The sequence below is a fragment of the Alexandromys fortis genome, unplaced genomic scaffold (assembly GCF_014885135.2).
Source record: "Alexandromys fortis isolate MF-2015 unplaced genomic scaffold, M_Fortis_MF-2015_v1.1 scaffold_97, whole genome shotgun sequence".
In the NCBI taxonomy this organism is placed as follows: domain Eukaryota; kingdom Metazoa; phylum Chordata; class Mammalia; order Rodentia; family Cricetidae; genus Alexandromys; species Alexandromys fortis.
Window position 1 is genome coordinate 2765736 of NW_026067981.1, and position 25550 is coordinate 2791285.

Consider the following 25550-nt stretch of genomic DNA (forward strand, 5'->3'; position numbering starts at 1 on the left):
AATACCTACATTTTCTAATTTGAGTATTTTAAAAAAAAAACCATACACATGTTAGGGCTGATGAGATAGTTCACGGTTAAAGGCATTTGCCATCAAGTCCGAGGACTGAATTGCATCCCTGACACCCACTTGGCAGAAGAGAGCTGACTCGCACAAGTGGCTCTCTGGCCTCCATGTCCAGGCTATGGGATGCTCATGCTCACACACATGAAAATAAGTAAATATAATAGAAATTTTAAAATAAAAACAGCAAGTTTAGTGTCCCTTCCTGCCCATTTTCTTCTCTTCTTCTCCCACTTCCTCTTATTTTTAATAGATAGAGTCTCACTATGTATTGTTGCCTGGCCTAGCACTCTCTGTAGACCAGGCTACCTTCAAAGTCAGAATGGAGATCTACCTCCTTTGTCTCCTGGGTGCTGGAATTAAAGGGGTGTGCCACTACATCCTGCCTCTTGCTTTTTAAAAATAATATTTAGCTTATTTTCATTTCTTTGGGAAAATAGTGATCTTACTTTATATAATTTTTAAGTGATATCTTTAATACACTTCCCTATATTTTTAATTGGTAATGGTCTGATGTGGTTGTTAAGAAAATGACTGCTTGGAATCATAAATTAAAAACTATAGGACTGTTTTTATTTTCAGATTTATCCTTTGTTTCTTACAGAACATTAGCCCTGATCAAACCAGATGCAGTATCAAAAGCTGGAGAAATAATTGATATGATAAACAAAAGTGGATTTACTATAACCAAACTCCGAATGATGACGCTTTCAAGGTAACCAATGTGATGCACATTTTCAGTTATGTAATGTCCTTTTTCTTACCTTCATTCTTTATGTAAACAAAAGCACAAAACAGTCCACAGGATGAAACAAAAGCCTTTCCCTGAATGGCAAATATAGACTATCACGACGAAGGAAGCAAGATAATAGATAGATAATCAGCTAATTCTAAAATGACCTAACTCTAAGCCACTAGAGGTTGTCAGATCTACACAGCCCTCATTTAACCGTGTTGACTTCCGTTGCTCTGTTTGCTTTCATAATATCAGTTCTTCACATAATCTCTTCTATGTAAGAATAATGTACTTTATGAAAATAATAGAGGATGCGGTCATCTAATAATTTCTAGAAGTGTTTATTTACATTTAGTTCATCTTAGTGTGTATGCCAACATGGCTGTTTACCTCTCTAAAAACAATATTACTTAACCTAATGTAGATATTTTTTGAAGTATTTGATGAAAATAAGACTTATCCTAATAAGCTTTTTCTATTACAAAATAATTGTGACTCCAGGATAAAGTTGTGTTTATCTTGGGAATGGTAACAAAGTATTCACAGTGCCGGGCAAAGAACAGAGAAATGGACTCCTTCTCTTCAGCGCCAGTGTTCCCCCAGTTCAAGGCAGGACAGAAATAAATGATGTGATGTAGCGCATAGCAACATTTTGGTCAGTAATGGACTGTGTGTGACGGTGGTCTCATAAGATTCCGATGGAGGTGAGAATTTTGGTCACCTAGTGATGTTACAGCCCTTGTTCTGGGGTACAGCTTTTATCACTTGAGGGAATGCTGGTGTAAACAGTAGCTGGAGCTTCCCATCTTGTAAAAGTAGAGCAGAGTAGGCAATACTTAGTAACAAATGACTTATGCTAATATTGACAGGTCCAGTCCTGCGCAGGTCCAGTGTAGGCAACGACAGCAGCTCTGAGTACATGTTTGCAGTGACTGGGTCATGCCCAATAGATAACGTTTTGCAGCTGTCTTTCTATCTTCCATTTCTTACATTCTTTCCACCCTTCTGTGATTTTCCCTGAGCCTTAGAGTGGATGATATAAATATCTTACCTAGGGCTGAGCAGTCAGCTGTCTCTTCTCTTGGAACCCAAGCATCGTGGAATCTTCGCATTCATCACTGTTCACTGGAAACAGACTTGTCTGAGCAAGGCTTGTGAGAGCAGCATTTGTCCATGGGTGTAAACATAATTGCACAGAAGACAGTTTGGCACCATGTCAATTTAGCTAAACAACAGCAGTGGATTTCCCACAGTGCTCTATAACCTCCCTAGCTGTGGATGATAAAAGATCTTAAAAGCATTGAATACAAAATTAATTCTCAAGTCTAAAGATTGTGGTTTTTTTTGTTTGTTTGTTTGTTTTTTGGTTTGTTTGTTTTTTTTTTTTTTTTGCTACCAAACACTTGTAATTTATTTGCTATTTTAAAGACTAGCTGAGGGGCTGTAGAGATGGCTCGTTAGTGAAGAGCACTGGCTGCTCTTCCAGAGGACCCAGGTTCAATTCCCAGTACCCATGTAGTGGCTCACAACCATCTGTAACTCCAGTCCCAGGGGCTCTGACACCCTCTTCTGGAGCCCTAAGAGTACTGTATTCCTATGGTAAACAGATATACAGCTAAATCCTGTACATTTAAAATAAACAAAGATTGCCAAAAAATTGGTTGATGTTTATATATATTTGTTACATAGTATAAATTCTTTTTAAATCCAGCAAGAAAGCTGCACAATTGTAAGAACGACACCTGATTTTGGTAGGGGAAAGAAAGCTTTTTACACCTTTAAGCTTACTGGATCAGATTATAATAAATTTTAATGGAAATGCAGATTTTAATATATATAATTTGTCAAGCGGTTTAAAAAAATACAAACGTAAAGAGCTTTTCCTTGAAGAGTTCTTACTAATGACTAAGCAAAAACTAGTAAATTAGAACCTGAAGGGGCTTGAGATGATGCTCAGCTGTAGAGCACTCTGTACATGAGTGAGGTTCTAGGTTTATCCCCAGTTCATTCGTTCCTTTCCATTTATTTAAGCCCCGGCAATGCTTACCCGTTTATGGCGGATCTCCAGTTGTTCCTACCCAAGGCTCCACAGTCTTCCTCTATGCTGTCTATCCAGCGTTTCTTAGGCCTTCCTTTTCACCTTATCCCCTGCACCCCTCCAGGCAGTGCTGTCTTCGGCTGTCTGCCACCATCCATTCTCATACATGGCCGAAGTATCTCAAGCGCCATTGCTGTATCCTGTAGTTTACTTGGTTGTTGCACAGCCTATCTCTTTGTGTGACGCCTAGAATCCTCCAGAGACGCGCCATCTCAGACACACTCAGCGTTGTTGTTTATCCCCAATAGATGACAAAAAATAAAATAAGCTGTAGCCAAAATTCTAAAACTTGAAATTAATTCTAAGTTTTGAATTAGAAGATTTCTCTTCATTTTTTTAATGTAATTTGTTTGGACTTTAGCAAACGTTCTTATTGCTTGGATATTTAGCACTATATTAAGAATGCAGTGAGATGCTGATGATGTGGAAGATGGATAAAGTGTAACAGCAATAAAAAAGTAAACATATCATCTTATCTAATTTTATATCTCAGCATAGGAAGGACTCATACTTGGAATATGCTATTTGGCGAAATAAAAATTTGGTGAAAAAACATAGTTAATTTGTTTGCAGATCAAATGCGTGTGTGTTTTAATCTATATTTTATTAACATAAGCTAAAATAACTATTTCCAGTAACCTTAACTATTGTTATTTTGCTTATTTTATAGGAAAGAAGCCACAGACTTTCATGTAGACCACCACTCAAGGCCTTTTTATAAGTAAGTGCTTAGCTTCAGAACTAAAATTGTTTTCCCATTAACTTCTATTAGAAAGACTTCTTATATCCACCTCTAAATACTTGACCCTTAATCAGAAACAAATGGATCACTTATTTAAGTTTTAAGAAACATCCTTTTATATTTCATTGAATTGAAAATGTGTTTGTAATCATATTTTATGCTGGGAATTTTATTGTGCTTTTAAGGTCTTTATTTGGTATATTTTGGTATCGTTTTATAATTTTTTTCTTTTATTTATTTGTTTGTTTATTATGTATACAGTATTCTCAGTATTCTGTCTGCATGTGTATGCCTTCAGGCCAGAAGAGGGCACCGGATCTCATTACAGATGGTTCTGAGCCACCATGCGGTTGCTGGGAATTGAACTCAGGACCTTTGGAAAAGCAATCAGTACTCTTGACCACTGAGCCATCTCTCCAGCCCCTTTATTTTTTTTTTTTAAAGAAAGCAAACTTTCTTTTTTCATTTTACGTACCAATCCCAGTTCCCACTCCCTTCTCTCCTCCCATTCTCTCCACCTACCCCCCCCCCCATTTTGGTATCTTTTATGTACAATGCAGTATCACAATATTCACTCTTATCATAGTGGATGTAGATCCTTCTCCTTCTACATGCTATCTCCTGGAAATGCTCTTCTGAGTGGGAAGGAGAGAGAAGGTAGTGTAAAACCGTCATAAGGTAACGGGCCTGGCACCCTGTCCTCCTCCTCTCTTTTGCCTCTGCTTAAGAAAGTGAGGGACTGGGATGTCACTTTTTTCAAGTTAACTTTACCATTGCTGCCATGTGCACATGAAGAGATGGAAAAATGAAATGAAGGGGGAACTGGGACTAAGGCATAAACTTTCAACAAAGCCCGGTGTGTGTGGTCGATCATTTAGTATATCATGACCCAGAGTAGTTTTCTGCTGATACAGGGCTAGTGTTTGACGGCCTGCTGACATTCTTTCTCTTTCTCACACTGATTTAGAGTTGTCACTCTTTGCGTTGAAACTGTTACAAAATGTAATGCTCATTACTTTGTTATTGTACAGTTCTACCTGACTGCCAGGATAAACCATATGAAAATAAAAAGGGAATCGCCTTTGTCCTGCTTAGAGTACTGGGAACACTTAGGTCAACACTGCAGTTTAAGTTGATGGAATCATCAGAATTCAGCAGGCCTCTCTTTGCCCCTGCTAACGGCAGTGCACTCCATTCTTGAGGGTTTGGCACTGCCCACGTACGCTTCACCGTGCCCAGAAACTCTGGTCCCTGAAATTATTATTATGTCATTGTTAAGGCTGATGTCTAGATTGACAGAGCAGAGAAGTAATTCAGGTTTCCCCTGTTTCCTAGCGAACTGATCCAGTTTATTACAAGTGGTCCAGTTATTGCCATGGAGATTTTAAGAGATGATGCGATATGCGAGTGGAAAAGATTGCTTGGACCGGCAAACTCTGGGCTAGCTCGCACAGATGCCCCTGGAAGCATCAGAGCCCTCTTTGGGACAGATGGCATCAGAAACGCAGCTCATGGCCCCGATTCTTTTGCATCTGCTGCCAGAGTAAGTCGTTTTGAGAGATATTTTTCTTCTGTTTTGTTTGGGAAATTGTTTTATGTCCGAATAAAATATTTCTCCCGCTGAGGACTTTGGGAGGATTGGAACAGCTGGTGTAGTAGTGGTGAACAGCTGCTGGCTTTTTTTCTAGGATCGAGTGGTTCACGTGGTTCAGAAGATCACGTGGCTCAGAGGATCACGTGGCTCAGAGACACGCCTCCTTTTAAATCAGTTGTGTTGGTCACAGTTGCGCAGTTTTCTCCAGATCTGACCCTTGTTGCCACACTTCTTTCTGTAAAGGCTTAAGTTGCTGACCCTCAGGTTTGTGACTGAATTCAGTGAAGAATACTAGTGTACGGATCTGTGGTAGGTATTCCAAAAGAAGGCTTCCTTTGAGTAGTCTGTTTGTAGTTCAGACAAGCACTGTTAGCTAAGTTGGGGTCTAGGAGAAATACTAGAAACACGTGGAAATACAGCTTATGTAAAGATGCAAGAACTCTGGGTCTTGGGCCGACAAGACGGCTTAGTGGGTAAAGGCACTTGGATCAACACCCGATGTCCCGAGTTTGTTAACTAGACCTCTGCGGCGGAAGAAGTGAATTTATTCCCTGTGTTCTCTGGCCTCTGGCCATGCACATACACACTGCATGTACACATAGGTAGGTAGGTAGAAAGGCAGACAGACAGACATAATAAAAGTTTCAAAGCAAAAGGATTTTTTAACAACTACAACAAAATTAAAATTATCCAGTGAGCATCTTCTTAGAAGATTGGGTTTGAGGTTTCTAACAGCTTATTTGTAATAGCACAGACTAGAGATAGCACAGATGTCCATCAGATGAACAATGAACAAGCCATGCTGCAGCCATCAATGGCAAATTATTGTCGGAGAGAGGAGAGACGGAGACAGACAGACAGACAGACAGACGAGAGAGAAGAGAAAAAGAGAGAAATGAAGGAAGGATTACAGGGAGTGAATCTTAAAATACTGTGAATAAAAGAAGCTAGAAAAAATAACATTATATGAGTCTATTTATATAAAATAAAAATTTGTTTTTAATGCCAAAAGCAGGTTAGTAGTCAACAACAGCAATAGTAATAGTTAATTATTCTTTTTAAATATTTTGCGAACGGGATCACTGAAATAAACAGTGTTTGAGGAATTCTCCTCCTCTCTTTTGCTTGTGTTTTTAAAAAATATTTACACATCAAAATAGAAGGGAGACCATGAGAGAAGAGGATGGGAGGACAGAGGAACGAGTAAGGGGAAGGGGGTCATGTGGGGCTGGCTAGGATCACAGCTTGTTGGACTTCTATGAAAGTATCCCATGAAGCCTATTATTCTACATAATTAATGTACCCCAATAAGCTACGAAAGTTCGCTAGTGTAGTTTTGATTTATCTTATTGTAAATTTGAGTCATGGTCTCACTCTGTAGCCTTAGTTGGCCTGGAACTTGCTCCATAAGTGAGGCGGCTTGTACTGGCAGTGGACCCCCTGCCTCTGCCTCCTGAATGGTATCAGTGAGAAGAAAATACTAACTCTGTGGCAGGTCTTGGTTTTGGTGTTTGGGGAGCTCCAGAGCTCTGCAAGTTGGTTCTTTTTTTTAAGTTTATAATCTGATGGATGACAAGTGACGGCTGTGACGGATGCGCGGTGTTGATTGGGAGCATCAGGAAAAGCTCGCTAGAGGTGATAGCATTTCGCTATTTCTTCCTTCACTGGCAGATGTTTTAGAGTGTGAACAGAGGTTTTTATGGAGAATATCGTGGGAAGAAAAGTGCTAAAAGCTTAGGGACACCATTTAAGTAATTAAAGACTTGATAAATGTGAACATCTTTGTGGTTCGTTCAGATTGCTGACTTCTAGTTTAATGAGCCTTGGTTAAAGCAAATAACCGCTGTGTGAATCGGGTCATATTATAGTGCTCACTTTGATTTGTAATAGAACTGTTGTGAATTATTGTTATTAACTGTAATTCTCAGACCCCTAAACATTAATTTTTCTGTTTCTGTGAAGATGTGCTTGTTTTAACTTTATTTTATATATTTTATTTTTAAACTTGATATTAATCTGTATTTATGAACTATTACTTTGGGGAAAGTCAGAACTTCATACTGTTTTTTTCCAACTCTCAGACTTTATTGAAACCTTGTCACTTATGATAGAAGCCACACAATGACATCTTCGCATTGCTTTTTTACTATTTGCATGTTGCTCTGACTGTTAAGTGCTGAAATGGAGCTAAGTTACTCAGTTTTTCAAATTCACATTTAGAAAATGTGAAAAATAAAATTTATATCATGAAACTTTAAAAGAAACCTCCAGAAATATTCTGTAAGTTTCAGATAAGAGATCATCCTTGTCAAAATCCCTTTTCTCATCTTTCTGTATCTTTAGGAAATGGAATTATTTTTTCCTTCAAGTGGAGGCTGTGGACCAGCAAACACTGCTAAATTTACCAACTGTACCTGCTGCATTGTTAAGCCCCATGCCATCAGTGAAGGTACGTGCCCTGTTGTAAATGTTTCATTAATAGAATATTTTGTTAATGTTTGTTTTCTTGCTGTGTTTTACATGATGAAATTCAAGTATACTTTAATATTTCAGTCTTTTTTTTTTTTTTTGAAGGCACATGAGTCAAGGCAACATTTAAGGAGAAATCTGTCTAAATTCCTGTCTTTATTTTGGTATCTGTGCATTCTTAGTAGGTGTTCCTTTTGGCTATTGGTCATGGCCATGCTCATTCATGCTATGCTCAGATCTTGCTTCCCTGCCTTCTAACTTTCCCTTCTGTCTTTCCAACCACAGAACTGGGTTTCATTCAGTTCTCTCTCTCTCTCCCTCCCTTCCTCCCTCCCTCCCTCCCTCCCTCCCTTCCTCCCTCCCTTAACCCCCCCCCCTCTCTCTCTTTCTCTCTCTTCAAGGCAGGGATTCTCTGTAGCTTTGGAGCCTGTCCTGGAAACTAGCTTTTGTAGACCAGGCTGGTCTCGAACTCACAGAGATCCACCTGCCTCTGCCTCCCGAGTGCTGGGATTAAAGGTGCACGCCACCATCGCCTGGCCACTCAGTTCTCTTGATTAGCTCTCCAGAGCAGATCTGAAGCATTGTGTGTGGGGCTTGAGAGACAGCTCAGCAGTTATGTGCGGTCATTGTTCTTGCAGAGGACCTGGGTTTAGTTCCCAGCATCCGCGTGGTGGCTCGTAGTCGTCCACAGCTCCTGTCCCAGGAGATCTGATGCCCTCTTTTGACCTTGAGGTGCACCAGGCATGCATGTGTTGCACATACCTACATGCAGATAAAGCACTCATACACATAAAATTAAAAAATATTAAACAGTGATTATTACCCCCAGAGAACATCTTTCCTGAGAAGGTTGAAGATATTCCCTCCAGTTGTCTATATCTGAAATAGTTCTTTGACAGACACAAATACCCCTATTTGTATGTCTCTGTGTATGTATATAGACACACACACACACACACACGTGTATGTGCCTGTGTACACTGAGAGTACAAGTTCACTTCTTGCTTCTATTTCCTCATGTGTTTGAGTCTATTGTGTACATCTATCTCTGTCAGTTACTACATGTTGTTTTGGGAATGAAATTTAATTTAAAAGATATTCCTTGGAGACTAGAATATACTGAGTCATATGCAGAATTGAGTGTAGTTTTTATGTATTCTAAGCATATGTACAGTAGAGAAACTTGAAAATATACATATTACCTGAACAGACATGGTGGTACACACTTGTGATCCTAGCACTCAGAAGTCTAAGGCAGGCCAATCATGTTTGTAAGTCATCCAGAGCTACATGGTGAGTTTGAGACCAGCCTGCACTACATATAGCAAGACCTTGTTGCAAAACACAATAACTGCTTCCTAATACCCGAATTTTCTTTGTTAACATTTTGATGTGTTTTTTTCTGCATTTGTGTGTGTGCATATATGATACATACATATGAGCATAATTAGCTGAGATGTGTCTATATTCTGTTGCTCTAATTTATTTTTGTAAGCATTTTAGATCTTTCTTTGAGGCATCATGAATATTTTAATTACTGATTGAATATTTCATAATAATCCTATGTATGATGTTTGTATCCTTGGATTGTTTCTAGTTTTTTTTTTTTTATTAAGAATAACTTTCATCTTCTCTTGTGTTCTTTTCCTTGTTTTAGTTTGCCTTGTCCAGCTTTGGATGTAATGGTTTTTGTTTTATCTTATTATTTTTGGGGGTTTTTATTGTTGTTGTTATCTCTTAGAAGCCTGTGCTTTTGTAATAAGAGACAGAAAGAGAGAGGATCCCGATAGGAAGGGAGGTGGGGAGGAACTGGGAGGAGCCAAGGGAGGTGAAACTGTAGTCAGGGTATTCTGTATGAGAACAAAAATCCATTTTCAATAAAAAAAATATTTTGTAGAATATCTTTCTACATAAATATTTGATGGTTTTTCTAATCATTTCCTCTGGCTACTTTTTTAGAAATCCTATTATTGGTTGAAAGGATGTGAACCTTAAAGATCTTATACATAATTAATGCATCTTTAATTATTTAGAAAGTGCTATATTATCCCACTGGTCTTTAGGAACATAATTGTGGGGCATTCCCACTCATGATGGATAGTAAACACATGTGTTCGTTACCACTGTGCCATAGTTAATGGTGCATTTCCATACATGATGGGTAATGAAGACATATATTAGTTAGCACTCCTCCAGATAGCAGACTGACCAAGACCTTAGAATCATCTCTTTGCATGAGCAGAGCAAGGATGCCTTGTAGGTAGAGTTGTCATTCTTTTCCAAGTAAGCTTGCTAGAGTCCCGAGAGATTGACATTGTTTTCTTTAATGTAGAGTAGAAATCCCAGGATCCAAACTGTTCTGTTATGGTTGTGTTTGTTTGTTTGAGATGGTCCCATTTCACCCAGACTGGTGTGAAACTTACTGTGTAGCTGAGAATGACCTTGAATTCCTGACCCTCCTGTCTGCTGAGAGTGCTGGCCTAACAGGCACCTGCTGCCGTGAATACCCTGTGTTTTCTAATTTTCATGTTCTCAACATCAGCAAAAACAAATGTCACATGGTTGGTAGATTTTTACAGGAAATGATAGCGATGTAGATGTCCTCTGTGGTACTAATGAAGTATAGTCTAAAGTCGCATATCAAATTTATTACTATATTCATGTGCTCCCTAGAAATTGCTGGTTAATGCTGCACTTACGTTCCCTGCCTAGAATATATATGCAAATGTGCATGTGCATACACACATATAGCTGATATAACACATATACGTCCCCAAGGCTGTTTGTATGTATATGTATGATGTACATGTATAGAAATCCATGTACAGATATGGTTTTCTGTCTTGAAGTGGCAGGTATGAATTTATAAATGCTATGTAAAATTTGTCTTAGATTTTATGTTTGCATATATATGTACAAACGAGGAAACAAATTCTTACTTAAATTGCTCAACTTCAGCATCTATCTTAATATGCTTTACTCAGTTAGGTATCTATCTGATTTATTCTGAGGACCAAACCTTGTTCTTGCTAGGTAAGCACTCTCTTGAGCTAAATCCTCATCTCCTGTTTAAATTTTTTATAAAGAAAAAAAAATGTGATGATAAAGTAACATAAAGCAAGGATTAGAATAAATATTAGTTTTTGGACAAATACTAGCTGTATAACTTAAATCACATAGGTAAATATATGTGAGATCTAATAAAAATATGTAAGTTGACGTCAAACTGCTCAATTTTATTATACACCTATATAATTTTTTACTTATATAATTTTGGTAGAGCTGTTTTGTTTCCTGTTTTATTATCTGTCTTTTCTTTTCGATACTAGAAGTGAAACCCAGGGCTTTGCGTGAGCCAGACACGGGCCTGGCTACTGTACCACATTCCCACCTTCTTGTCAAGCTTGAAACCGTTAGGTATAAAATTAGTTAAGCAAAAGAAGTTTTTACAAAATCTTCTCAGATGCCAGCATGAACTTTGACATTTTAAGGTTTTTATCAACTTTTCCCCCTTGTTTCTAAACTTGGATTACAGTGGTACTTTGTGATTGTTTTGAAATTTGGGATTAACCCAAATCACTGATAATAATGAAATTTGAAGTCTTATATCAAATTTTTGTAGCCCTGTCACTTTTTCATATTTATCTTTCTGTAACAATTCCTTATGCTGGCATGTTTGATTTTTACCCATGGGCTACGCGAGGCAGAGAAGAGATTTAAAGGGGAGCTTCTGGTTAGAGGGACTCAAGTGGAATGTGTTGAGTCTGGGCTTCCTTCCGACTCCCCTGGGTACCTGATACCAAGAAACCTGCATTAGGTTTCCTGCCCACTAGCCTATGGGGAAGAGCACAGCTTTGATGCCATGAGAGGCCATCGGACACTGCCTACAGTGGGTTCTCCTACCTCTGCAGGGAGCTCAGGCCACACTGAGGGTTGTAATGGCGCGCTGAAGTTGGAATCACAGCTGAGTCCTTTAAGTTTACAGTTGCTGTTAAGTAAGTTGTTTGCCCAGTTGGGAGGAAACTGTGAAACAGTGACGTCTGCGTCATCTTCTGTTGGGGTAAATGAGCTGGGGGAGTTCCTGGTGTGCACAATGAGGTCCTTTAGCTGCCCTACCTCCTTACCTTTCAGGGAGGAATTTCTGACTAAATGGTAGTCATGTGTTTGTAGGCAGTCTTAATTCCTCGTCCCACACTTAATCTGCAAGGTTGCAAAAATTTCTCTTCTCACTTCTAAGAGAGCTAGGAAAAAAGAGAAACTTCAGTTTTGTTTTGTTTTTGTTTTTTAATACATGGTAGGGAAAAGTGTGTTTGAGATTTTACTGTCTCTTTTTATATACAGATTGAAATACGTTTTCAGTTTGGAACTCAGAATTCAGAGGAAAGTAAATGAGTGTTTCATTTCATTTTTTAATTTTTAATTTCAAAATTATGCAACATGTTTGTTTATATATTCTCAATATTATTTATATATAGTTAATTTAGTTCTGCCCATAAAATGAAGTTATAAGCCAGGCAATGGTGGCGCACGCCTTTAATTCCAGGGCTCAGGAGGCAAAGACAGGCAGATCTCTGTGAGTTCAAAGCCAGCCTGGTCTGTAGAGCAAGATCCAGGACAGGCTCCAAAGCTACAGAGAAATCCTGTCTCGAAAAACCAAATAAAACAACAACAACAACAAGAATGAAGTCATAAATAAAATACAAGGAAAGTACAATAAATAGTAGCTATATAAACTTAGTAATAGATATGTTTGACTGAAATATAAAATAATATGATTGAAAGGCAGTATCAAAATGAAATTTTTTATTACATATATAATTTTTATATTTATACAGGCTTAAATCATTTCAGTCAGTTCTCTAAAAGTTAGGTAGAGATATAGGCAGACAATTTTATTCTGAAATCTGATTATGTTCCTTAATATGTTATGTTGATTATTACCCATTGATACTAGATCCATTATTTTGCCTTTTTGTATCCTGTTTGCCTATTTATAAAATGATAACAATGCTGTCCCTTCTTCATGACTAAGGACAATATGGAAGGTGCTGAGGACAGTACCCAATGCTGGTTAAATGCTGCACGTTTCAAACGCCGTTGCTATTACCATTGCTGTTCTTTTCCTATCAACACTGCTGCTAGCATCGTTAGCTTTATTATTGAGTACAGTTGTGTGGCTCCCGAGGGGCAGAGTCGTTTCAAACACCGCCAAAACCCAGCGTCTGCAGGAAAAGGAAGACTCTTGTCATTGTTTAAGGCAAAAAGGACTTTCTTTTCCTCAGTTAAAGCCTGTGTCTAAATTAAGTTCCTAAAGTGAGATTGTTGCTTAAAATGAACGAAATCAGCAGCTACTTTCTTTTATTTATTCTTTAACAATTTGTATCATTTATACCATGTATTTTGAGTGTATCCACCCCCAACTCCTGGCTTCCATTTCCCCTAGACATCTCCCAACCCATCCCTTTCCCACTTGCATGTTTTCTCCTTTCTTTCTTTCTTTCTTTCTTTCTTTCTTTCTTTCTTTCTTTCTTTCTTTCTTTCTTTCTTTCTTTATTCCTTTATTCCTTTATTCCTTTCTCCCTCCCTCCGCCCCTCTCTCCATCCCTCCTTCATCAATTCCTTTCTCTGTTCTTCACTCCACCCCTGTAATCCATTGAATCCACTTAGTGATGCCTACTGGAATATTGCTCTTATTGGCCTGATCTTACGTGGGTAACCATAACTACAGTGAGTCATGAGTGCAATGGCTGTGGCGTGCCCAGAAGACAGCATTGCACAGCGCTCCTCCCCGTCCTGCAGCTCTTCCGTTCTCTCTGCACCCTCTCTCTGCCTTGATGCCCCCCTCGCCTCGGCTGCAAGTGCGGATGGACACACTGCTATAGATGACCCAACAAGGCAGAAAGCTCAAGAGTCACTTATTCTCAGCACTCTGACCAGTCAGGAGTCTGCATATGCTACTACCCACTGAAGAAGCTTCTTTGGCCAAGGTTGAGCGCAGCTCAGATCTACGGGTATAAATATAAATATTAAGAAGGCAGGTTGACAATGTGTCCATTTGACAAACAAGAGTAGTAGATTTTGCTTTAGGGCCTATGACCTATTAGCCATGGACTTTTGATCATTTGTACAGCATAAGCCCCGCTTTCTGGTTGACTCTTATGGTTGGTGCTAGGCGGGAGGTAGGAACTAAACGGGGAATTCCTCTTTTGCACATGGAAAGGCCAAACAGTTTAGCTTTTCAAAGTATTAAGACCCTGAATATTTGTTAGAAATTTTTCATCCTTTTAACAGACTCATTCATTATACAGTTTTATTACATTGATTATAACACAGTTGGTTCTGAAGTTTTGCTTCTTTAGTAATATAAATCAAGGTGTTTGAAACTTTGTCTTGAACTTGAAGTCTATATATTCCATGATTCTGTGGAACTGTGTCAAAATTTATAATAAATAGCCCTGTGGTCTGTGTTTTCCTTTTGTTTGGGTTGTAAAATTAATTCAGTTTTAACGAGACTATTTCAAAGCAATTTTAGTATTTTTAAAATAAAGGTAGGAAAACGCTGTTGAGTTTTCCTTGTTTAATCGGCTGCAGAGCATTCATTAGGACACTGACAACTTTTAACTTTGGTGCTAGAATTGACTCTGGTGATGCCTGGCTGAAACAGGACTGCTAGCAATAAGTTCATGAAACAATATGTTTCCCTATGATATTTTATTTTTTTAATTTTATTTTATTATTTCCTGAGGTTTTTTTTTAAAGATTTATTTATTTATTATGTATTCAGTGTTCATGTATCCATGCAGGTTAGAAGAGGGCATCAAATCTCATTACAGCTGGTTGTGCACAGATGATTGTGAACACGTGGTTGCTGGGAATTGAACTCAGGACCTTTAGAAGAGTAGGCAAAGCTCTTAACCACTGAGCCATCTCTCTATCCCCTCCCTATGATATTTTCAAACATCCTTTGTAGCAGGGTCCCAGTGGGTTTCCTTTGGGGGAAAGTGGGAAAAGTGGCGTGAAACCAATCAGGCACTGGGAACAGGTTGAAACAAGTTCAGTTTATTTTAGGAAGGGGAAGCCTTATATATCCCCCCCGGGGGTGGGGGGCAAGGCCCTCTGGCAGACCCAGGCTGACTCTGCTGCGCATGCTCTGTAATATTGGTCTAGGTTGGCTGACTCTGGGACCCACTAAGGCTTATTGATCCCACAATCCTTAGTATTATTTATCTTCCCTCCCTCTCTCTCTCTCCGTTCCCTCTCTAGAACTCCTTCTCCCTTTCTACCCTAGTGGTCACTTTTCACTTTCCTGGTTTCTGCCGTTACTCCAGGTTGTATAATCACATCTAAAGATTCAGCGCTAGGATTCACAAATAAGAGAACATAACGGCATTTGTCTTTCTAGGTCTGGGTTACCCCACTCAGTATTTTCTGGTTCCATTTTTTTTTTCAGTTTCATATATTTACCTGCAAATCTCATAATTTCATTTTTCATTATAGGTTAATAGTATTCCGTAGTATATATGCAGCACATTTACTTCCTCGTCCATCAGCTGAAGGACATTTATGTTGTTCCCATTTCCTAGCTACTGTGACTATAATGATGATGAACATGGCTGAACTGACATCTGTGGAGCAAGGTATCGAGTGCTAGGCTTATGCCAAGGAGTGAGAGTTGGGACATATGGGATATAGATCTACATTTGGCTTTTTGAGAACTCTCCACACTGGTTTCCACAGTGGCTATACTGGTTTGCAACCCCTGACATCCTTGCCAACATTTGTTGTAGGTGGTTCTCTTAACCTTAGCTCTTCTGTCTAGGAAAAGATAAAATAATTTTCATTTGCATTTCCCCAGTTGATAAGGGTGTTGAATATTTTAAAAGCTATTTCTTAGCTCTTCTTATTTCTTCTTTTGGGAGCTCTCTGTTCAGCTCTGTAGACTGTTTTCTAATTGTCGTTTGTTTCCTTGATCCTTCGTTTTGGGGCTCCTGTGTATTCTGGATCTTAGTCTATCCGATGTATAGCTGGCAAAGGTTCTCGCCCGTTCTGTGGGCTCTCTTCTCACCTCACGTAGGTGATCGTTCTCTTAGCTACACACAAGTTTTGTTTTAGTTTCGCCAGGTTCCATTTGTCAGTGGTTGCCCTTACTATTCAGAAAGTACTTTCTTGCACCCATGGTGTTTTTTTTCTTTTCAACTGTTTCTTTGTGTGCTTGAATCATCAGCATATGGACTGTTGTTATCTGTTACTAATTATATAGGATGCTACTTTATCTCTATGGTCTTTGTTTTTTAACTTACAGGAAATTTAACTTATAGGAAATAATTTGTCTTATTTCCTATATATTCAATATAACTATTTTCTTTCTAAAAGTTAGTTTTTAATCCAATCCAGTAGTCTTGTAGGATTTAAATTTAATCTATTAATATTCATTGCAATTAATAATCAGTTTGAATTCATTTGCTTAAAGTTTATTTTACACTTTGGCTTTTCTGACTTCTTTCTGCCAGAAAGACGGTCTTTTTATTGGCCTCTTTCCCTTTGTTCATGAGCTGGTTTTAAAGCCATAGGTCAGGAATTAGAAAACAATAAATAGTGCCTGAAGAAATGGTTTAGCATTAGGAAACTGTACTGCTCCTGCAGAATTCAGCATCTGTACCAGATGTTTTCTTTTGGGCCACAAACCAGCTCCCAAATCATAACAGAGACTTATTATTAGTTTTAAATGCTTGGCCAACCTTAGACACGTTTCTAGCTGGCTCTTTTAACTGAAATTAGCCTGTTTCTCTTTATCTCCCTTTTGCCTTGGGGCTTATTACTGTCCTTCCTTCTGTATATCTTTCCTTCACTGCTTCTCTACGTCTGACTGGGGTCTGCCTGGCTTCTTGCCCAGGGCATGTCCTTCGTTCTCTCTTCCTTCTCTTGTTCTTTTTCCCCCCCTTTCTTCCCCCAGCCTAAATTTCTCTTCTAATTCATTGTCTCTGCATGCCAGTCCCGCCTATCCTTTCTCTGTTTAGCTATTGACCATTCAGCTCTTTATTAGACCAATCAGGTGCCTTAGGCAGGCAGGGTGACGCAAATACCGCACATCTTTCCATAATTAAACACACATCCTTATGTTGTTAGACAAAGGCAGCCCCTAGACAAAAGTAACACAAAAAACCATTACACAAAGTAATGTTCTGCAGCATTAGCAAAGGTCGCACATTTTTGCCCAGTTAAAATAATATCCCACAGCAAGCATCCATGTTGGGTAGCTCCAGCCAGAGGGATCTGATACCTCCAGGCTCTGCAGGTTCCTGCACTCATGCACATCCCCCACACGATACACACATGGACACATAATGTTTTAGGGAAAGCAGTAAATAGCACCTTAATCGTACTGGGCTGACTGCCTGGTTTTGTGAATACAGTTTTGTTTGCGGCCAGTCATTGCTATCCATTCCCGCAGTCTATGGCTGCTGTTAGCTTGCATAGTAGAATGAAGAAGCTGTAACATATCCCCTGTGACAGAAAAAGCTGAACTATTAGCTCCTGTCTTCCATGGAGCTTTCCCTTTGTGTACATACTTTCATTTGTTTTGCCAAATTTTAGCATGTATACTTCACTCTAAATTTTATTAATGAAACTTAAACTTATTCACTCCAGATTTGTTCTGAAATATAAAGGAACTAGAATGCTTTAAACGGCTGCTGAAATGTCCCATCGTTGTGAGTTAAATTTTATGTTTCTAATTTTTATTTTTAAATCAACTTTATTGATTTAACTTAGATAACATAAAATACATATATTCTAAGTGTAACGTTCTGGTAATATACTTTGGTGCCTTGAACTCCTGGAATCAAGAAGTTCTTAGTTTATGATCTTGTTTTTGCCTGCTGTCTCCCTTTTGAGACTTTTAGAGGGGGGTGTATGTAGTTTTAGCTGATTGGTTGGTTGGTTCATTGGTACTGCATCCCAGCAGAAGAACGAGGTAGATTCGTTCCATACTTAATTATGTGTCTTCATGGTTGTCCTTTCTCTATGAAAGACAAAGCAATGAACAGTCACTGTGTCTGTTACCGTTTGAAGTCAGAAGGTACTCTGACAACTGACTAGAATAAAGTGGAATCTGTTGCTAGGCAGCAGTCAGAGCGCCTAGCAACTGTGATGTCTCAAACACCAGGAATCTTAGAAGAGTCTCTTCAGAGCCTGGTGGTGCATCGCACACATAGAAGGTCTGCGCTGGTCTGAACTAGAAGAAACTTAAGAATCTAGAAAGCCATGGGAAGGACCTTTGTGGACATCCTGCCTTGGCAAAGGTGACTGTAGTGTCTAATGTCTGAAGTGACCGTTACCTTCTGTGGCTTTGCCACTTACTGTGTGATCTTAGGATTGTTCCCTGATTTCCTTTAAGCCCGCCTTCCCATCTGCTTAGTAGGTGATAGAATCTACTTCCTACATAATCTAAAATTAGGGACGTCCTTAGCCTCGCCTGTACTGTGATAAAATGTTAGCTATTGATGGCAGTTTTAGGTTGTTTATCTATTTACAAATCCACATCAGCAATGTTTTAACTATGTATTTCTTTACAACAAACCACGCTCAAACTCAGTTTTTAGAAAAATGATTAGTTGTTACTCATAATTTTGTGTGCCATCAACTGATAATCTCCCTGCCATGTGCCACGGTCATTTAAACAGGTGGCTCCAGCCAGCCAGCTGGGAACTGGGCAGCGTTGGGGGGGGGGTTGTGTCTCACCCCCCAGGCTCTCGCATGGCCTTTCCCTTGACTGACCCTGGGCTGAGGCTTCTGCCTCCCTTCCCACACGGGACACCGTGTTAACTGGTGTCGCCTTACTCATTTCGTCCCTCACCACTCCGCTTTTCTGTACCTTTCAGGGGTCCTTTCACCCTTTTGTGGCTTTCTGAGTCTCTCTCTCCCTTTCTTTGGAATAGTCCTTTTTTATTTCTGTGACTTTTCTTCACACGGTCAGCATTTATTCCACCATCTTACTCAATAGTTTTATTTGATCTAAAATGTAAATCTGATTGAGTCTGATACTTAACTAAGATTCTGCTTAAAATTCATCTCACTTGAGTTCGGAATACTCTAAAGAATGATTAGGTAATGAAAGGCTATGCGGCATAAATCTGTACCAGAACTGATTTCAAGTATGCTGGAGTCATGACCGAGTTAGGTCCAATTCACTCAAGTTAAAGTCCCTGAGACCATTCCTAAGGGACAGTGCCAGCCTTGCTTACAGAAAACAAGGACCATGAAGAAGGCTCTGAAGTAACAGGAGTGCCTCACCCCTGCGCACACACAGAGGCCACCTGTGTGTGCTCCGTCAGCATGGAAATGTGAACATGGTGGTGGTGTTTGCGTGCACTGGTGTCTTGTCTGTGTGTGTGTCTGTGTGAGGGTGTCAGAAGCCCTGGAACTGGAGTTACAGATGGGTGTGAGCACCCAGGTCCTCTGGAAGAGCAGCCAGTACTCTTTACTGCTGAGCCATCTCTCCAGCCCCCAAGTAAGGGCTTTGAACCATAGGTTTTCTAGAGTAAGAAAGATGTGTGAACGTGTGGGATAGCAAAGAACCATTTTCAGCACACTCCGAATCACTTCCAGTGACCGTGTTCCCTTAGGTGTGCTCCTAGACATTAGCTCCTCCCAGCATTTCACACGTCATTCGGAGGCCTGGGCTTTCAGGGATTTATCAGTAAGGTACCATCTGTTTTCTACATGTTTCTATGTCTTCCTCATAAGAACCAGTTATAACTATATTGCCAGATATGGGTATTTTTAGTCTTCCATGGAACATGCATCATCTCTTAAAGTCTTCTAATATCAGATCATGCTTTCTTACCTTTTTTTTTTCAACATTTCTTAATAAATTAATGTCCTGGGCCCCAATTCCCTGGATCCTACCTCCATAGGGACTGGCCCAGCTTGTGCTCAGAAGAAAGAAGGACGCAGACTGCAGAACAGAACGGGGTGTGGGAGGAAGAAATGGCTGTGTCCCTCAGTCACTGTGCTGCTACGCAGGCACTTGTGCAGAGAGGCTGGAGAAGAGGCGGGGAAGCAGTGCCAGGCAGTCCTCAGATGAGCACGGAATGGGAGCCCCTGCTGTCTGCTACGGAGTCTTTGAGATACAGTTTCCTGCAGTCCATGTCATGTGCACCTCAGTCCTCATCAGCTCTACCATGACTGGTGATGTTATCCCCTAATATATGATTAACCCTCAAATAGACTGGCGTGTGGAACAGACGCAAGGGAAACGGTACTCTGTCCTTGGAGATCTGTCTGACGGTTGGCATCAGTCCTCTTCTGGAAGTTTCTGTTAGCTGAGAACCTAGCAGTTGAACAGCTTAACTGGTCAAGCACACGTGTCAGATTGTTTCATGTCATTGTCTTCACGTGACTCTTGACTCTTAGAATACAATAAAAAGTGAAAAAGGGAATTTAAATTTCCTTTACAAATATTTACTGAAAAAGAAAAGTGAGTGGCCTGGGCATATGGCTCAGTAGTTAGAGTGCTTATGTGTGCTCTAGTGAGGACCTGAGCTGGCATCCCAGCACCAGCGTTAGAAAAAACTCAGTATGGCAGAGAGTGCCCTAGTGTTGGGGTCGGGGACAGACAGAGACAGGTGAATTTCCCAAGTTTGTGGGCTAGCTTTGGCCAGTTGGTAAGCGCCAGATTCAGTGAGAGACCCTGTCTCAAAAAATAAGGCTGAGGGGCTACAGAGGTGGTTAGGAGCACTTGTTCTTACAGAGGGCCCGGGTTCAGTTCCCAGCATCTACATGGTGGCTCACAGCTGTCTGTAGCTTCAGTTCCAAGGGATTCAGTGACCTCTTCTGCCCTCCACAAACACAAGGCATGCACATGGTACACAGATGTACATGCAGTCAAAATACTCATACAGAAAAGAAAATTATTTAAAAATACAATAAAAATAGGAGGTGGAGAGTCAAAAGAGGAAGACACCAACACTAATCACTGGCCTCCGGGCTCCCACACACACGTGCACCAAACACGTACACAAGCACGTCACACACTCACTAATGTTAAAAACGTGCAAAATTAAATATAAAATATTTCATAAAAATTTTAATGTAATTGCAGTCACATCAAAGAGTTCCACAATAGCCCACATATAAGCACAATATGTATAAGGGAAATTTGAACAAAAGTTTAAAATAACATTAGGTCTAGCATTTATACATATGAAGTTATTAAGCTTAAAATTAGTGTGACTTAGAACTTGCCTTATCAATTCCCGGTGTTGTTACATCTCAGTCTTTTTCTTTCTGTAAAGCTGGATTTCCTTGCAGCCTCACTAAGGCACGTGTGTAGTCACAAAACATGCTTTGCTGTCAGTTCCATTAAATGCTGTGGTACAAAGCAGAGGGTTAGAGAGAGTTCTTTGGCAGAACAGAATCTTTTGGATAGCCATTCTTTTTATTTTTTATTGAATTTATTAAGCTATATATTTTTCTCTGTTCCACTCCCTTCCTCTCCATTCCCCTCTACCGTCTCCCATGGTCCCCATGTTCCAAATTTTCTCAGGAAATCTTGTCTTTTTCTACTTCCCATGTAGATTAGGTCTTTGCATGTCTCTCTTAGGGTCCTCTTTGTTGTCTAGGTTCTCTGGGATTATGGTTTGTAGGCTGGTTTTTCTTTGCTTCATATCTAAAAGCCACTTATGAGTGAATATATAAGACATTTTTCTTTCTTGGTCTGGGTTACCTCATTCAATATGATGTTTTCTAGCTCCATCCATTTGCCTGCAAATTTCAAAATGTCATTATTTTTTCTGCTGTATAGTACTTCATTGTGTAAAAGTACCACATTTTCCTTAGCCATTCCTCAGTCAAGGGGCTTTTAGGTTGTTTCCAGTTCTGGCTATAACAAACAGTGCTGTTTGAGCACGTGTCCTTGTACAATTGAGCATCCTTTGGGTATATACCCAAAAATGGTATTGCTGGGTCTTTTTTTTTTTTTTTTTTTTTTTTTTTTTTTTTGGTCTTTTGGTTTTTCCGAGACAGGGTTTCTCTGTGGTTTTGGAACCTGTCCTGGAACTAGCTCTTGTAGACCAGGCTGGTCTCGAGAAAGGTTGTTTCCTAATTTTCTGAGAAATCACTGTACTCCAAAGGGGTTGTACCAGCTTGCACTCCCACCAGCAATGCAAGAGTGTTCCCTTTACCCCACAACCTCTCCAGCAAAATTTATCATCAGTTTTTTTTTTTTTTAATCTTGGCCATTCTTACAAGGTAAGATGGAATTTCAGAGATTTGCATTTCTCTGATGGCTAAGGATGCTGAGCATTTCCTTAAGTGTCTTCCAGCCATTTTAGATTCCTCTGTTGAGAGTTCTCTGTTTAGGTCTCTACCCCATTTTTTATTAAATTATTTGTTCTTTTGATGATCAATTTCTTGAATTCTTTGTATATTTTGGAGATTAGATCTCTGTCTGATGTGGGGTTGGTGAAGATCTTTTCCCATTCTGTAGGCTGCCGTTTTGCCTTTTTTACCATGTCCTTTGCTTTACAAAAGCTTTTCAGTTTCAGGAGGTCCCATTTATTAATTGTTTCTCTCTGTGTCTGCTACTGGGATCATATTTAGGAGGTGGTCTCCAGTGCTAATGCATTCAGGTGTACTTCCCACTTTCTCTTCTATGAGCTTCAGCCATCCTTACTGTGATGGGTCCATCGCACTAAATTTATCCTATCACAAAGAAGCTTCTAAGACATAGAAACATCTAAAAACCAAAAGGAGCTCTTCACTGACCATCCTGCGGTTGTTACTGACCTACCTCATACAATAAACTATGTTCTTCCTTTATGTCTCAATCTTATAAGGCCTGCCTCTGATGAAGGCAAATTACTGGGGAAAATGAGGGTGTTGTCTGCCCTCAGATTTTCAGTTATTCTCAAACTGTGTTCTTCAAGACAATTCAGATGTCTTCAGTACATATCAATACCTATCCCTGATCCCTACTCCAGAGCTGCTGAAACCAAAGTTCAAAAGTTACTGAATCCACTGAAACAGAAGTCAGAGGTTACAGCCTGTGAATAGACTTGCTCAACAGACTCCCCAAGTAATTGAAGTGCACCTCAGAAGGGCACTGGCATGGTGGTCCCACCCCCAACTCCAGCATGCTTCTTAACACTCAGGAGAGGGTGATGTACTTGTGACCCTTAGTGAATTATGATGCTTGATATTCAGATATTTGTGCAGTTCCGAGATTTGCTGACACCGTGACTTTTATGGCAGAATGAGTTAGTTAGAAATGCAGAGTGCGCTGGCTTAGAGCCCTGTGGCCAGGCGTCGTCTTGCGGGATCCTATTGTTAATGCTGAACTATGCTGGGGGACTGGGAACAGTCACGAGTCTGGGTGCCTGAATGTAACCTGCTTCAGTCTCAGGAAAGGACAGTTCCAAAGGCAGTTGTGGAGAGTAGGAGGACCAGGTGCTTGCCAAGACCCCAAACTGCTCATCCCAGAAGCGACATGTATGAAGTCTCACCTCCGGTGCCTCCGGTGCCTGAGAGCTGACTTCATTCATGACTCTGAGTTTAAGGTCCATGGTTGGTTAGACCAGTCTCTGGAGCCAGGTGTCTATTGTAGGCTTCACTGATGGGGATGCTGAGAACGGGGATGGTCCACGGGAATACGTGACATCTGAGGCCACAGCCCCCTTGATTAACGCTCAGGAGTTTGTGCAGACCCCCGTGCTGTGTTGTGTCCCTCTCTTTAGTGTACTTGGGAGCACCCTCTGCCCCGGTAGTCACCTCAGGGGGTACAGATTGGGAGCCTCAGAAGGGCAGGGCAATCTGTCCAGAACATAGAATAAAATACTGTCCGTGACCAGCAGAGGCCGCTGGTCCACAGCTAGGAAAGTGGAGGCCTTTGGGGCTAGCAGACAGGCCCACACTGTTCATTGACAGACTCAGATTCAGCTCTTAGCCCCGCCTTCTACAGTACCTGCTAGCACCAACCTTTAAGGGCCCAGAAAGAAACTCAGCCAACACTTAAATTTTTCTTCCCCATTTTTTTTTAATTTTTCACCTTACATTTCCTTTTCGTTGTACTTTTTGGGACATTTTACTTGATCATTTTTTACACAAACTTTTTGCCTTGATTTTTAGTCATCTTCATAATCTCCATGTACTTACCTCATTTTATTTGTTTTTTTTTCTCTATTGGGCAATCTTATATCTACCCTTTTTCTTTTGGTTTTTCCCTACATATTCTTTCTTCCTTTTTACCTTTAGTGATGTTTTGACTTTATCTTTCCAATTTTTAAAAAGCCTTGTATATTTTTATTGTTTATTCTTTTTTATATTTATCTACTTAGTTATAAACTTTCTCATGCAATCTTTTCAATTTTTTCTTCTCTACTCTTTTTCCTTCAGTCTGTCTTCTTGTTCTCTCCTTTTCCTTAAGTATAAATATAAAAATAATATATAAGTGGTGAAGCAGGGAGAAAAGGTCATTCCAAAGTCAAGCAGTCACCTCTGAAGGAGAAAAGACTATTAAGGAAAAAACCTATTAAGTTTAGGAGCTCCTGGAAGGACTTCTGACAGAGCTGGGGGTTCCCTCCAAACTTATTTATTAAACTTCACATGTATGTTATATGCTGTGTCATAAGGTATGTTTTTATTTACAACTAGTATATGGAAATTAGGTAGACTATAAAACATGGCGTGTGCGCGCACACACACACACACACACACACACCTGTGCCTGTGCACAGGCTGAGTTTTTAGAAGAGTATGGGGAAATGCACACAATAATGACTACCTTCATTAAGATCTGAAATTCTGAAGGAGGGGAAAATTTACTTTCATGTACCCCATTTTATTTTTATTTTATGTATTTTATGATTTCCAAATTAAATAATAAAGAATAGGAGAAATTAGAACAAAAGCTAAAAATTGAACTATTATATATTTATGGTTTCCTTTGGTTGTGTAGGTTGAGTTATGGGCAGAGAAACACGGTGACTTTCTTGTGGCCCTCCTTGAGGCAGGACTCCCGGATTGCTGAGATTACAGGCCTGCACCTGCATCATGCTCAATAAGAACTTGGTTTTCTTAAGTCTCCAGGTCCTGTTCAGCCTACTTAATGCTGGCACCGTACTTTAAGGACCTCAGCAGCAAAGCCGCCCCATTATCAGCATGCTAGAACTAGCAGAAAAGTTGTCTGTACCAGTGAATATAGTGCACAGTGCACAGACACGGGCAAGAACTTGGATGTGGAATACATTGTACAGACAAGGGTAATAATTAATTTGATTTGTAGCCAAGGATGTGTCTATTTTGAGGCCTGCATATGAATAGCAATATAGTCTTCCCAAGTCTGAGGAAGCCAGAGCCATTGGAAACCAACAGAAGAAGCAATGTTCTTGAAATATTGTTGTCTAACTTTGCAGATCTCCTTCGCTATGACTTTGGGTAGCTAGAATAAACAAAACAGTGTACTCATTTAAAAATATGCCCAAACCCAGCTAGCTTTGAGAAGCTTTTAAAATGTTTCTTGAAAAGGTAACAAGCAACAGAACTAATTTTAGGCAAGGAAAAATATTTATTTTGTCCATATTGGGACAAATGTTTACATGCCTTGAAGTTAGCTTTTCAGTCTTTTGTAGTACTTGACTCTGCCAGTGTTTCTCTGTGTGTACAGCATCTGCATAACTGTACTCATGAAAATCTAGAAGCTCAGAGGCATCTCCAAGTGGGAATTGTTCTTATTCTAGTCCCAAAGGAATTCACCCCTCAAGTCAGGAAGACCCTTACCCTGTGGGAAGCTAGAAGTCTCTGTGGCACAAAGCCTAGCTTTGCTTGTGATCCTGTGGCTAACTTGTCTGAA

General features: G+C 39.8%; 1 protein-coding gene across 7 annotated transcripts in view; it reads left to right on the forward strand.

The window, feature by feature from the left end:
* The window catches only part of Nme7 (NME/NM23 family member 7), a 141180-nt gene that overhangs the window by 35453 nt on the left and 80177 nt on the right, over nucleotides 1-25550 (forward strand). For all 7 annotated transcript variants that reach the window (XM_050158276.1, XM_050158274.1, XM_050158269.1 and 4 more), the window contains 4 exons: nucleotides 668-778; nucleotides 3568-3618; nucleotides 4975-5182; nucleotides 7577-7682. In XM_050158276.1, the coding sequence (XP_050014233.1) occupies nucleotides 668-778; nucleotides 3568-3618; nucleotides 4975-5182; nucleotides 7577-7682 (476 nt within the window). The remainder of the gene's footprint in view (nucleotides 1-667; nucleotides 779-3567; nucleotides 3619-4974; nucleotides 5183-7576; nucleotides 7683-25550) is intronic.